General features: G+C 43.7%; 1 protein-coding gene across 1 annotated transcript in view; it reads left to right on the top strand.

Annotated features, from left to right (window-relative positions):
- Positions 1–12: 12 nt before the first annotated feature.
- LOC100559680 (zinc finger protein 208) overlaps positions 13–15,006 on the top strand; it is a 52,379-nt gene continuing 37,385 nt past the window's right edge. Inside the window, 5 exon segments of the mRNA XM_062969271.1 lie at positions 13–146; positions 9,739–10,232; positions 11,247–11,346; positions 13,339–13,418; positions 14,235–14,355. Coding sequence (XP_062825341.1) covers positions 9,819–10,232; positions 11,247–11,346; positions 13,339–13,418; positions 14,235–14,355 — 715 coding nt within the window. The 5' untranslated portion in view covers positions 13–146; positions 9,739–9,818.

Here is a 15,006-nt window from a genome sequence, read left to right as displayed (position 1 = left end):
AAGCGCCTCCCCTTCCGGTTTCCGCTGCGTAACTCCTCGGAGGCGTTGGCGGGGGCGGGGCCGGAAGTGGTCCCTCCTGAGGAATGTCTTCTGGGCGCAGGCGTCGTCTTCTGAGGGGATTTGGAGGCTCCTTTCAGGGCTGACAGGTAGGGCCGGAGGGCGGGGAGGGAGTGGCCAGTGAGGGTCTGGGCCAGCAGGCAGGGCCTTCACCAGTAAGGCTCAGGCGGCACAGCTTTGGAGGCGGCAGTGGAGGGAGGAGGGGGCTGTGGAGGCCTCTAAGGCGGCCCAGGCCTTCAGTGCCTGCCCCACAGGAAGAGGAAGAGCCCCTCTGCTGCTCCCGCTGCTTCTTTGCAGGAATCAGGACAAGGAGGCCTCCCAGGCCTTGGCTTCAGGCACCAAAATACCCTGGTTGGGAGCTGTGGGGCCTGTAAGATGCATTTAGTCAAGATAATCATTTATTATTTATTTATTTCCATCATTTTTATCCCGCCCTTCTCACTCAGAGGGACTCAGGGTGGCTTACAAAACTGGCAGAATTCGATGCCAATACACAACAACACGAAAGAATAAAACATAAAGCAGTTAAATACAGATTTAAGTGGCCCCTGGTGGCACAGTGTGTTAAAGCGCTGAGCCGCTGAACTTGAGGACCAAAAAGTCCCAGGTTCAAATCCCGGGAGCGGAGTGAGCGCCCAGTTAGCCCCAGCTCCTGCCAACCTAGCAGTTCAAAAACATGCAAATGTGAGTAGATCAATAGGTACCGCTCCAGCAAGGTAACGGTGCTCCATGCAGTCATGCCAGCCACATGACCATGGAGGTGTCTATGGACAACACCGGCTTTTCGGCTTAGAAATGGAGATGAGCACCAACCCCCAGAGTCGGTTACGGCTGGACTTAATGTCAGGGGAAAACCTTTACCTTTACCTTACAGATTTAAAACAATACAAAATACTTGAGCCATTCATTTTATTTTTATTTATTTCCAACATTTATATCCCGCCCTTCTCACCCGAAGGGACTTAGGGCGGTGTACACAATTGGCAACAATTCGATGGCTACACATAATTAAAACATAGCAATGAAAATCCAATTAAAACAATATAAAAATATAAAACATGGTTAAAAATCCGTTCATCCAAAATCCTCGTGCTGTAGCCGTAAATCAGTCCGGGTCGTCTTTATCATTTAATCTTCGAAAGCCTGGCACATAGCCATGTTTTCAGGGCTTTTCTAAAACTCAAAAGGGTTGGGGCTTGTCGTACATCTCTGGGGAGGGTGTTTCACAACCGAGGAGCCACGATCGAAAAGGCCCCGTCCCTCATTCCCACCAGCCGCGTTTGCGAGGCAGGCAGGACCGAGAGCAGGGCCTCTCCAGATGACCTTAGGGATCTTCCTGGCTCATAGGAGGAGATACGTTCGGACAAGTAGATTGGGCCAGAACCGTTTAGGGCTTTATAGGTCAAAACCAGCACTTTGAATTGGGCTCGGTAGCATATCGGCAGCCAGTGGAGCTGGCTAAGTAGGGGGGTGGTACTCTCCCTGTAAGCCGCCCCAGTTATTAATCTGGCTGCCGCCCGTTGTACTAGTTGGAGCTTCCGGGCCGTCTTCAAAGGCAACCCCACGTAGAGAGCGTTGCAGTAGTCCAAATGGGATGTAACCGGAGTGTGGACCACCATGGCCAAGTCAGACTTCCCAAGGAACGGGCGCAGCTGGCTCACAAGGCGGAGTTGTGTGAAGGCTCCCCTGGCCACTGCCGAGACCTGGGGTTCCAGGCTCAGCGATGAGTCCAGGAGAACACCCAGACTGCAAACCTGTGTCTTCAGGGGGAGTGCATCCACAAAACCTTATACATAAACCTTAGTCCAGACCGAGTTGAAACCAACAAAACCTATTCTGTGAACGCTTGCTCGCATAGCCAGGTCTTCACTTTATTTCTAAAACTCAAAAGGGATGGAGCCTGCCAGATGTCACTAGGGAGGGAGTTCCACAGTCGAGGAGCCACCACTGAGAAGGCCCTGTCTCTCGTCCCCACCAGCCGCACCTGTGAGGCTGGTGGGACCAAGAGCAGGGCCTCCCCTGGAGATCTTAAATTACGAGGGCCTCCACCATCTTGCTCCCTTTGGGAGCAGGGAGGGTATATAAAGATAGGTTGAAACTCTATGGAGAGGGAGATGGCGGATGGTGGTGGGGATAGAGAAGGGACCTATGTTAATTGCTGTAATATGTTTCATACATATGTCGATGTTTGATGTTTTTATAGTTTTAATTGCTTTAATCTACAGTTGTATGTTTTTTATTTAAATATGTGATACATATATATATGTGTGTGTGTGTGTGTGTAAGCCATTAAATTTTGCCATTTATTATGTTGTAAACCGCTTTGAGTCCCCTCCAAGGGTGAGAAAAGCAGTATAGAAATGCAGTTAATAATAATAATAATAATAATAATAATAATAATAATAATAATAATAATAATAATAGCGGGAGACACGTTCGGACAAGTAAGCTGGGCCAGAACCATTTAGAGCTTTATAGGCTAAAGCCAGCACTTTGAATTGTGCTCGGTAGCTAATCGGCAGCCAGTGGAGCTGACGTAACAGAGGATTAGTGCGCTACCTGTACGCCGCTCTGGTTAACAACCTGGTTGCCTCCCATTGGACTAATTGAAGCTTCCGAACTGTCTTCAAAGGCAGCCCCACGTAGAGTGCATTGCAGTAGTCTAATCGGAATGTAACAAGAGCATGGACCACTGTGGCCAAGTCCGGCTTCTTTCTCACATTGACTGCAATGTAATTAAAGACAACAGCTATTTTGTTTTTGCTTCAAAAACTATATAATGATGAAAGTTTCAAAATAAATCGTATCTAAATCAGGAATGGTGGAAATATAGCCCAAATGTTTAGCCCAAGTCTTTCCAGAACCCCCTGTAAAATAACAACAACAACAATAATAATACAGTAGAGTCTCCCTTATCCAACGTAACGGGGCCGGCAGAATATTGGATAAGCGAAAATGTTGGACAATTAGGAGGGATTAAGGAAAAGTATATTAAACATCAAATTAGGTTATGATTTTGAAAATAAAGCACCAAAATATCATGTTTTACAACAAATCGACAGAAAACGCAGTTCTGTAAACAGTAACATTATTTAGTAATTACTGTATTTAAGAATTTAGCAATAAAATATTGCAATGTATTGAAATCATTGACTACTAAAAAGCAGACTGCATTGGATAATACAGAATGCTGGATAAGCAAAAGTTGAATAAGCAAGACTCTACTGTAATAATGAATGGTTGCTGTGAGTTTTTCAGGCTGTCTGGCCATGTTCCAGAAGCATTCTCTTTTGACGTTTCACCCACATCTATAGCAGGCATCCTCAGAGGTTGAGAGGTCTGTTGGAAACTAGGCAAGTGGGGTTTATTTACCTGTGGAATGAGGTCCAGGGTGGGAGAAAGAACTTGTCTGTTGGTATAAATGTTGTAATTAATCACAGTGATTAGCATTGAATGGCCTTGCATCTTCAAGGCCTGGCTGCTTACTGCCTGGGGGAATCCTTTGTTGGGCGGTGTTAGCTGGCCCTGGTTGTTTCATGTCTGGAATTTCCCTGTCTTCTGAGTGTTGCTTTATTTATTGTCCTGATTCTAGAGTTTTTGAATACTGGGAGCCAGATTTTGTTCATTTTCATGGTTTCATCCTTTTTTGGAAATTGTCCATATGCTTGCTTCAATGGCTTCTCTGTTTAACCTGACATGGTGGTTGTTAGAGTGGCCTTGTGTTCTCAAATAATATGTTGTATCCAGGTTAGTTCATCAGGTTCTCTGCTATGGCTGACTTCTCTGGTTGAATCAGTCTGCAGTGTCTTTCATGTTCCTTGATTCGTGTCTGGGCGTTGCTGCGTTTGGTGGTCCCCTATGTAGACTTGTCCACAGCTCCATGGGATACAGGAGACTCCTGCAGAGGCGAGATGATCCTTCTTGTCCTTTGCTGAATGTAGCATTTGTTGGTTAGTGGTTCTGTAGATAGCATTGCCCAGACACGAATCAAGGAGGTTCAGTCCGGGCCAGGGCAATATTCAAGGGACAAGGGAACTACTCTTCCCTCCAGGGATCCTGCTGCCTACCTTATCTGGTCTTATATAATCTCTTCTTATTAAGGTATCATGAAAAGATGGACTACTACCACTTGAGATTGTGGGACCTGCGGGGGGGGGGGGGGGGAGCCCTACAATAACCACAGTCACAGCCAAAAAGAACATCGGGTTGCTGTGAGTTTTCTGGGCAGTCTGGTCATGTTCTCCTAACGTTTTGCCGAAGTCTGTGGCAGGCATCCTCAGAGGTTGTGAGGTCTGTTGGAAATTGGACTAGTGCTGTTTATATATCTGTGGAAAGTCCAGGGTAGGAGAAAGAACTCTGTTGTCTGTTGGAGGCAAGTGTGAATGTTACTATCCTGCTGGGAGGCTTTTCTCATGTCCCCACATGGGAAGCTAGGGCTGACGGATAAGGACACAACCCATCTCATGGATTTGAACTACCAACCATCAGGTCAGCAATTCAACCAGCACAAGGGTTTAGCCCATTGTGCCACTCCATCTCCTAATTGCTAGCAGCTCCTAATTGCCAGCTGCTCTTCAACTTGCTTAATTTATATCCCAGCTTCTCTCTCCAGACCGCATTGTCATATTGGATTTGTATATTTCTTATCCCAAATTCACTTCATTTACCTTCCTTTGAAAGAAATATCACTGTTTTATCTACCCAAATTCAGGATTATATATAATGCAGTATTTGGAAGCCTCTTAACATTTCAGAGAGAAAAAGAAATTCTCTTTTGAAAAGAGGAATAGCTATTTCTTTGCATTTGATTAGCCCCCACCTTTCAATCCTTCAATTCCAACCTGAAAACATGGATGTTCAGACAGGCCTTTGACCTTGAGTAGGCTGAATAATAATAAATAATAATAATTTTATTTTTCTACCCCGCCACCATCTCCCCAGAGGGACTCGGGGCGGCTTACAGATATAAAACCAGCATACAGTGATATCAAATACAAATATCAAATACAAAAACACACAAATAAATTTAAAAGGCATTAAAAAATCACAATCATTATAAAACACATGAAAAACACAGCAATAAAAACATAAAATGAGCTGGGCAAAGTGCACTGAGTGAAACTTGTAAATGGGCCCATTTGGCACTTTGTGAAATGATTGCAATTATCTACTGTTGTTTTAACATTGTATTATTCTGATTTTATGCTATATGTGTTGACGGGGGTTGTTGTTATAATTTTATATGACTTGTTTTATACTTTTGTACCATTTTTACCCGTTGTATGTTATATGTGTACTGTGGAGTCCCTTCAGGGAGATGGTGGCGGGATGTAAATAAATATTATTACTATTCCAAGCACTGAAACATTTTTACATCTCTCTGGATTCTCTGATGACATTGCTTTTCCAACTACAAAGTTATCCAGTGAAAGCATTTAGGAAATCCACCCCATATTAATTATTGGATGTAATGCAAATCTGAACTCGCATACTCCCAATATTTGATGGTTTCTCCCCTGTGGGAATTGAGAAATGCATTGTATCCTTATCCAGGACTTTAAACTTTAATTTCTACTCTGTAAATATCTGCATGAGGGTTGAAGGCAGAAGTATCAATAGGTAAAGCTACAGACCTTTAGTTTCTTCCAAATAGTGCCTTTCTATAAACATGGGGAGCCCCGGTGGCGAAGTGTGTTAAAGCACTGAGCTGCTGAACTTGTGGACCGAAAGGTGCCAGGTTCAAATCCTGGGAGCGGAGTGAGCGCCCGCTGTTAGCCACAGCTCCTGCCAACCTAGCAGTTCGAAAGCATGCAAATGTGAGTAGATCAATAGGTACCGTTCTGGCGGGAACATAACGGCGCTCCATGCAGTCATGCCGGCCACATGACCTTGGAGGTGTCTACGGACAACGCCGGCTCTTCGGCTTAGAAATGGAGATGAGCACCAACCCCCAGAGTCAGACATGACTGGACTTAACATCAGGGGAAACCTTTACCTTTACTTTAAACAAGCATATGTAAGTGAAAATACCAGATAGCAGCTTAAGGGAGCAGCTTACTCCCTTAAAATCAATTTGCACAAGACTCTCCAGTGTCCTATTTCTTCTATATGTTCATAAGGAAATGTGAGTTGGTGGACAGCAATGTAAGTGGGAAGGCTGTGGGTGAAGTCAATAGAATGAAAAAACAAACATGAAGTGGGTTGCTGTGAGTTTTCCGGGCTGTGTTCCAGAAGCATTCTCTCTTGACGTTTTTCCCACATCAATAGCAGGCATTCACAGTAGTTGTGAGGTCTGTTGGAAACTAACCAAGTGAGGTTTATATATCTGTGGAATAATGTCCAGGGTGGGAGAAAGAACTCTTGTCTGTTTGAGGCAAGTGTGAATGTTTCAGCTGGCCACCTTGATTAGCATTGAGTAGAGTTGTAGCTTCAAAGCCTGGCTGCTTCCTTTGTTGGGAGGTGTTAGCTGGACCTGCTGCCTAATTCAACCAGAGAAGTCAGCCATAGCAAAACATTGATGAACCAATCTGGGCACATCATATTATTTGAGAACACAAATGCTGGACCACTTTCATAACCACCATGCCAGACTACACAGAGAAGCCATTGAAATCCACAAGCATGTGGACAATTTTCAACAGACAGGAGGAAACCATGAAAATGGTCCACTCTGTCGTTACATCTTGAATAAACTACTGCAATACGCTCTACATGGGGCTGCCTATGAAGACTGTTCAAAAGCTTCAAGTAGTCCAATTTGTGGCAGCTAGGCTCCTTACTGGAGAGGCGTACAAGGAGCACACAACACTCCTGTTGTGTCAGCTCCACTGGCTGCCAGTTTGCTAGCGGGAACAATACAAAGTGCTGGCTTTAGCCTATAAAACTTTAAATGGCTCCAGTTTACCTATCAAAACTCATCTCCCTTTATGAATCAGTTTGAGCACTAAGATGTGCCGGGCAGGTCCTGCTCTCAGTTCCATCACCTTCACAAGCATGATTAGTGGGGACGAGAGACAGGGCCTTCTCGGCGGTGGCTCCTCAGCTGTGGAACACCCTTCCCAATGAGATCAGATTGCCCCCCTCCCTCCTGGCATTTAGGAAACAGGTTAAGAATTGGCTATTCAGACAGGCTTTCAGAGAGTGACAGAAATGCAATCCAGCATCCTGTCATGACTCGGTTAGAAATGAAGTAGCTGAATTATGACTAAGGATTGGTGCAATGTGATAATTGTGTATTAGATTGATCGTGTTTAATGTTACTGGTTTTAAATTATTTTTATGTTTACTGTTTTAATGATTTTATTTTATGTTTATAATGTTCATATAATTGAGGCATTGAATGTTTGCCTAAATATATGTTATACACCGCTCTGAGTCGCCTGCAGGGTGAGAAGAGCAGGATATAAACGAAGTAAACTAATAAATGAACAAAATCTGACTACCAGTATTAAAAAAACCTCTAGAATCAGGGAAGTAAATAAAGAGCAACTTTCAGAAAACAGGGGACTTCTAGATAGGAATCAATCAGAGCCAGATAACACATCCCAACGAAGGATTTCCCCAGGCAGGAAGCAGCCAGGCTTTGAATATGCCATGCTATTTAATGCTAATCAAGCTGGCCAATTGCAATAGTCACACTTTCCTCAGACAAGAGTTCTTTCTCCCACTCTGGACATTCCACAGATTTATAAACCCCACTTGGCTAGTTTCCAACAGATCTCACAACCTCTGAGAATGGCTGCCATAGATGTGGGCGAAACATCACGATAGAATGCTTCTGGAACACAGCCCGGAAAACTCACAGCAACCCACTTCATGTTTGCTTCTTCATTCTATTGACTTCATCCACAGCCTTCCCACTTACACTGCTGTCCAACAACTCACATTTCCCAGAAAACTCACAGCAACCCAGCAATTCCGGCCATGAAAGCTTTGGACAACACAAAAAGAACACAATTTGAATCAGGCCTGGGCCAACTTCGCCCCCTCCTCCAGGAGTTCTAGACTTTAATTTCCACAATTACTAGACTGTAAGTAAGCTGTTAGGAACCGTGGGAGTTGAAGTCCAAAATACCTGGAGGGAGGGCCAAAGTTGGCATGGGCCTTCCTGCCAAAGGGGGCTTCAGTTGCAGGGGCTCCTCTGAGGGGTTTGCGAGGGACAGAGCCAAAAGTGGTCTCCCTCATTTTCTGTCCCAGAAAGGGAGGGTGGAGAGAGGGAAGGATGTGAATGTTTTTTGGACATGAACATTATCTTCTGAGGGGGTTGTTCCTGCAGAATTTGGGAGGCAGCATTGGAGGCAGGCTTAAGACCCCCTTGTCTAGTGGAAGGAGGAAGGGGCTCTGGATCAAGGGATCTCTACATTCAGTGGAAGAGACCCTTTGCTGGTCCCCCTGTTTCTCTTGCAAGGTCAAGAAAAGGAGGCTTCCTAGACCTTAGCTTCAGGCAACAGAATCTCTTGGGTGGGAGCTATGGGGTCTGCAGGGTGGGAAGACTTGCAATAACCACAGTCAAAAGACTGGGTTTGAGAAAACAAGGGATTCAGAGGGATACACAAAATAAGAGAAAGGAATAGGAAGGATTTGCAGGATGGAACAACGGAGAGGACCCTGATTTTGTTCTGTGAGAAGTTTAGGACTCTTGAAGCTAGGTTTTTGCCCTCTATCCCTATAGAGAAGCCAGGCATCTATTAAACATTCATGGTCAAACATTTATCCTGCCCCAAAAGCCTCATTATGAGAGTTTCATTATTATCTTGTTTTCTTTTGTCAGGTACTTTCAGAGTATTCAATCCTTGCCTTTGAATACTCTCTTCATCCACTTTGGAGGCACCTGAGGCACCTTCTACACTGCCTTTATATTCCAGGATCTGATCCCAGATGATCTGCTTATCTCAAATTATATGGCAGTGGAGACTCATATAGTCCAGTTCAAAGTAGATAATGTGGGATCTGATCCTGGGTGCTAGGGTAGTGTAAATCCAGCCTAAGTTTGAGAATGCAGTGGATTCACAAATAAGAAGAGAGATTTGGGGGTGGGAACAACTGAGAGGACCCTGACTTTGTTCTGTGAGAAGTTCAGGATCCTTTCTTTGAATCTAGGCTTTTGCCGTCTATCCATAGTGAGAAGCCAGCCATCTATTTAACATTCTGTTAGTGTATTTTGTTGTTAAAGTGAAATGTTATATCAAGTTATGCTGTTGGGTGTTTCCAGCAGAGCATTCCAGCAGCGCATGGGTTAAGCACAAGCCAGCTTGATTGATTGCTCACAGGACCAATAGGTCAGGGCTTCCGTTTGACCGGAACTTTCATCGTGAACTGAGGAATACAGGAGGTGCCTGCTTGTACAGACAAGCTTGCGATTGGAAAAGTGTCATGTGTCCAGAGAGTTATGGCTTTCAGTAATTGTAAATATATTGTAAAATAAAGTAAGTAGACCTGCTGGGATCAGCAGTAAAACAGCGACTGAGCTGTTGTTTTGTTGGTTGCCACTTTTGCTGCTGCATCAAGTGGTCCTTCGGGTGAGCAGACGGAGAGAACTGACTCATCAAACAGTCAGGGTGTCAGATGATTGATTAACTCCCTATCCCAGCATCTCCCCTCACACATTCATGGTCAATCATTTGTCTTGCCCCAGAAGCCTCAGTATGAGAGTTTCATTATTATCTTGTTTTCTTTTTTCAGGCACTTTCAGCGCACTCAATCCTTGCCTTTGGCTACACTCTTCATCCACTTTGGAGGCACCTGAGAAGCACTGAACAAAGATGGAAAGGCAAAAGCCAGCTGGCTTCCAGTTAGAAACATTTTCTGCTATTGGGGCAGAGAGAGGTGGAGCATTCTGGAAGGACCCTTTGAAGCAAAATCTGGAAAGCAGTCTGCTCCGTTCAGACCTTCAATGCCTACTCTTCCGGCGCTTCCACTATGAGGAGGCTCAGGGGCCCCGGGAGGTTTGCAGCCGCCTCCACTCTCTCTGCCGCCTGTGGCTGAAGCCAGAGAAGCACTCCAAAGCCCAGATGTTGGACCTGGTGCTCCTGGAGCAGTTCCTGGCCGTCCTTCCTGCGGAGATGGAGCGCTGGGTGAGGGAATGTGGGGCAGAGACCAGTTCCCAGGCCGTGGCTTTGGCTGAAGGTTTCCTTCTGAGTCGGGCAGAAAAGGAGCGAAAGCAGAAGAAGCCCCAGGTGAGACAGTTTCACCTTAGTAATTCCAAGGAACCAAGAATAATAGTTTTGAAACATAATATCCACATGTTATGGATGTTGTACAACTCACTTAGGAAAATAAGTGATTGCAATTTTGTCCTTCTGACAGTTCCAGTAAACTGTATTTCGGAAGAAGGAACTGACCAAATGATGACTGAATATTATTTGCCTAAGAAACTGTATGTAATTCACAGATAGAAATAAGTCAGCAGGGACCTGAAAGCACAATATATAGACTTGATTTTCTCAGACAGAGAAAATCTTGGACCAGCCGAAATTACAATACCAGGATTATTTAAAGTACTTCTTTCATCTCAGCAATAGCCCTTCCCTTCAGAATGAAAAGCAGAGCCCAATGAACAAACAGTGGCAAGATTTTCCCGCTAAAACTAAGGAAAGTGTATTCTATATAATGGAAAAAACTAGAATTGGTTGAAAGAGGGTCCCCCCACCTACACACACACACACACACACATTTCTAATCTTTATTTTTGAGCTTGGCCCCATGTTAGCCACCCCGGGTCCCTGTGGGGAGATGGAGGTGGGGTATAAAAATAAAATAATTATTATTGACACAACAACATAGTATGATACAGCAAACGAGATATATATGCTGGGTTTCGTATCAAAAAATCACAAGTCAAACACTTCCCAAGCATTTAGGACTGTGTGATATATTTTCGGATGATGCGCGCAGATCCCAGTAAGGTGGCCTTTTGCAGTTGACAGATCGTAATTTTGTCAATGTCTATTGTTTCCAAATGCCGGCTGAGATCTTTTGTCACGGCACCCAGTGTGCCAATTACCACCGGGACCACCTGTACTGGTTTGTGCCAGAGCCGCCTTCTTCTTCTTCTTCTTCTTCTTCTTCTTCTACTTCTACTTCTACTTCTACTTCTTCTTCTTCTTCTTCTTCTTTTTATTATTATTATTATTATTATTATTATTATTATTATTATTATTATTCTTTTATGTTCCTTGCTTCTCTTTCAGGTGCAGGACTCGTTTACAGCTGAGACCAATGAGGTGGAAAAGTCTCTTCCGGGCACTATTAGCACTATCCAGTTTGGAGACAGGGAATCTATTACAGTTGGTAAGGGATGGATGAGGATCATCATCTCCTCTTGAGTAGTCTTAAAATGTTTGAGCTTTGTGCCTTGCAGCTCTGTGAGAGCCAGTGCTGGATTTAGGACATAATTCTTAAATTATAAGGCCCCCCCCATCTGACCTGAAGGAGGTAGGCCTGGTAGACTTACACTGCCTGCTTTATGGCACATTCTCATATCAACTATCAACTCTTATCATTATGTCTGGAATTGCTCCAAAACAGAATGCCTTCACATTTAAAATTTCATCACATCAACAAAATCCATCTTAAAAAAAAATTGGCAGGAATATGCCCCCCACCCTCACTCCGGCCAATGGGGCCCTGTGCTTAAGCACATCTAAGCACGATAGTACATCCAACACTGGTGAGAGTTTCTATGACCTAACTGTTTGAACCCTGAAGTGTGTAAGGCAAAAAGATTGGGAATGAAACAGGTAAGGGCGAATGACTGTTTTTATCCCTTGGAGTCCATGTCGGACTTGGGCCAGTACTTTCTCTTCACACACCCTCTACTGCCCATTGAGCCTTGCTAGCTCTCCATAGGAACTCCTCACTTTGTGTGTTTTGGACTTACAGAAGGAACACTAAATGTAGCTGTTTCCACCTTGTATCATTTAAATACTGGTTCTCTGTGGTCAAGATGATGACCTATTGAGACAAGGAAGTGATTTCTCAACATTCTTTTATCTTGATGAGCCCTAACTCCAACTTTCCCAAGGGAGCGAATACTTTTAAGGGTTGGGGGCTGCACACCAGAGACTTTGGGGGACTTGACCCACACTGGCCCCATAAATCATTTTGCATTTTATTTTGTTCCAAAGTCTCCCTCCTCAGGGTTCCTGGGACATGGCTGTTAATTTTGACATGTGCATGAAATTCTCCTGGAAGTTTAAGTCTCATGAAAGCCTTTAAAAAAAAAAAAACAACTGACTTTGAAACAGGGCTATGGATTGCTGGCTATACTCTAGGGAGTTACTTATTTTGTGGTGTAGGATATACTTTTGACTAGATTTGCACTAATATAGAAATATTTGGTTAAAGAATACATAATGTATTGTCAAGGGCTTTCATGGCCAGAATCACTAGGTTGCTGTGAGTTTTTCGGGCTGTATGGCCATTCTCTGATGTTTCACCTACATCTTCCGCCCACAGGTGCTGCCTACAGATGCAGGCAAAACGTAAGGAGAGAATGCTGCTGGAACATGGCCATACAGCCCAAAAATCTCACAGCAACCCAGTACAGTAATATTTTACATTTGGTCACATTATGTTTCAGGATCCTCTGAAAAGTGAAAACACACAAATAACAAACTGATTTTTATTACCTTCCTGGAGTTTGATAAGAGTTGTGCAGGAGGACCAACAGATTTTTAGAGAGACCATGTTAATGAAACCCGCAAAAGTTAAACCTGCAAGTATGGCGGGCCAGCCAACCCTCTTTGAAACTGCTACTAGAAAATGACAATAGAGGGACCTTGCAAAGATGTTTTTGAGCTTGTATGAGTCTGAAACTGAAAATAACCAATTATAGCAGAGAGAAGGCTGTCATGGCAGGGAAGGGGCTCTATAAGGAGAGGAAGATTTAAAAGTGAAATTTGTTTTTGATCAATGGAGTCAGTTGGTGATAATTGAGAGAGCCCTTCCACTTGGATGTGAACTGGATGATGCTGAATGAAGGAAGGAAGAAGGCTGATGTTATTCCAGTTTGAATTTTCTCACCTCTTTTGGAATTAAGAATTGGAAAGGTTTAAATGATTAATTGTTCTGTGTGGTATAAGAAAGTTCAACTGACTTGCATGTCTCCTCAAACTCACTTTAACTAACATCCTTAACCCTGAATTATAGGGTAGGTAACACTTAACAGAGGTTACCTGTTATGGAGTGTGAGTGGCAGGCTCCTAAGGGTGAGGAACTGTGGGGCCAGCCTGGAAAAGGGACTGGTCTCACCCTCCCTGATATCTGTTCTCTCTCCCTCAGGCAATGGAACATGGCCAAGTGGTAGTAGCCCATTTTTTCATGATCCCTTGCTAAGAAGAGATTTTGCAAGACCAGATCAGGTAGGCAGCAGGATCCCTGGAGGGGAGGGAAGCACAGTTAACTCTCTTGAATATTACCCTGGCCCAGACTGAACCTCTCTGTCTTCCTTTTCCTTCCATCCAATATGCTCTTTTAAATGTCCGTCACAAATGATCTGGTTTTCCTTTCTGACTGGGGTTGCAATTGCTTGTTTTATGTTGTTTTATTTATGTTGTTTATATTGTTTTAACTAATGAATTGTGTTTTAACTTGTTATTGTTGGGCTTGTCCCCATGTGAGCCGCCCCGATTCCCTTCAGGGAGATGGTGGCGGGATATAAGAATCAAGATGATGATGATTATTATTATTCTCTTTGTATTATTTTATTGGTTTGATCATGAAGATTGTCTGATTCAATTCCTTCTATTTTCCTTTGCCTTTTTCTCTGGCTATAAGCCCTTTCCAGTTTGACTCCCAGTTCTCCTTAGGATGTCTATTCGTATATTTAATTGTCCTTTCAGTGATGTAATCATGAATCATATAATCTGATAAATATTCATACCATATTTTAAGTTCCCATTTCCTTTGCTCTTTCCATCCTAAGGCTTGGGTTGCTGCTATCACATTTTTTACTATTTTGCCCCATTCTTTATTTCCACCTTTACCTTTTATTTTCTGAGTAAATAGTTGTTTTTTGTTCAACTCTGTTTTTCCGCTAGTATTTCCTTCATGTTGTACTTAGTTTTTAATAATTTTTGTAGCCTTTTGCAATCCCATCACTTATGGATAAAGCTTCCAATTCAGCAGCATTAATGCCAGCACAATTTTGTTGTGTCTTTTTTTTTTTTTGTCTCCAGGTGACTTTTGAAGATGTGTCTGTGGATTTCACAGATGAGGAATGGGCCCTCTTGGATCCTGGCCAACGAGATTTGCACCAGCAAGTCATGGAGGAGAATTTCGAGATCGTGTCCTCTCTGGGTAAAGCTTCCTTACACTTGTGGTTAACCCCAAAATCATCCATTGTTTCAGGGTTTTTTTCCTCAGAAGCCATAGAAATCAGTCTCATTCCTCCGAAGCCATAGAAATGAGTCTCATTGAGTCCAGGAGTAGACCCCACATTGCAGAACCTCGGTCTTCAGTTGGAATGTAACCCCATCTGGCACAGGTTGAATGCCTTTTCTTGTATCTGCCTTCCAACTGACCAGGAGCACCAATGTTTTGTCTGGAATAAGTTTCAGATTTTTTGTCCTTCTCCAGCCCATTACTGATGAGAGACATTAGGTGGAAAGAAGGAGTAGAGCTAGGTGTCATCTGCATATAGATTTACCCCACCCCAAAACTCTGGATGAGCTCACCTAAGGGTTTCATATATATGTTAACAGCATAAAGGACAAAACAGAGCTCCGAGGGATCCCTCAGATGAGGGTCAACGGCTTGAACAGGAATTCCCCAGCAGCACTTTCTAGGTTTGCCCTTCCAGGAAGGAACAGAGCCACTGGACAACAGTGCCTCCCATTCTAAGTTGACAAAGTGGCCCCAAAAGATACCATGGTCAACGATACTGGAAACTTGAAAGGTCCAGTGGAACCAACAGTGACCCTCTCCATCTCTGTCTAGTTCCCTCTGTAA

The sequence above is a fragment of the Anolis carolinensis genome, chromosome 2 (assembly GCF_035594765.1).
Source record: "Anolis carolinensis isolate JA03-04 chromosome 2, rAnoCar3.1.pri, whole genome shotgun sequence".
In the NCBI taxonomy this organism is placed as follows: domain Eukaryota; kingdom Metazoa; phylum Chordata; class Lepidosauria; order Squamata; family Dactyloidae; genus Anolis; species Anolis carolinensis.
The sequence above is the reverse complement of the archived record's forward strand: the minus strand, read 5'-3'. Positions and strand labels throughout refer to the sequence as shown.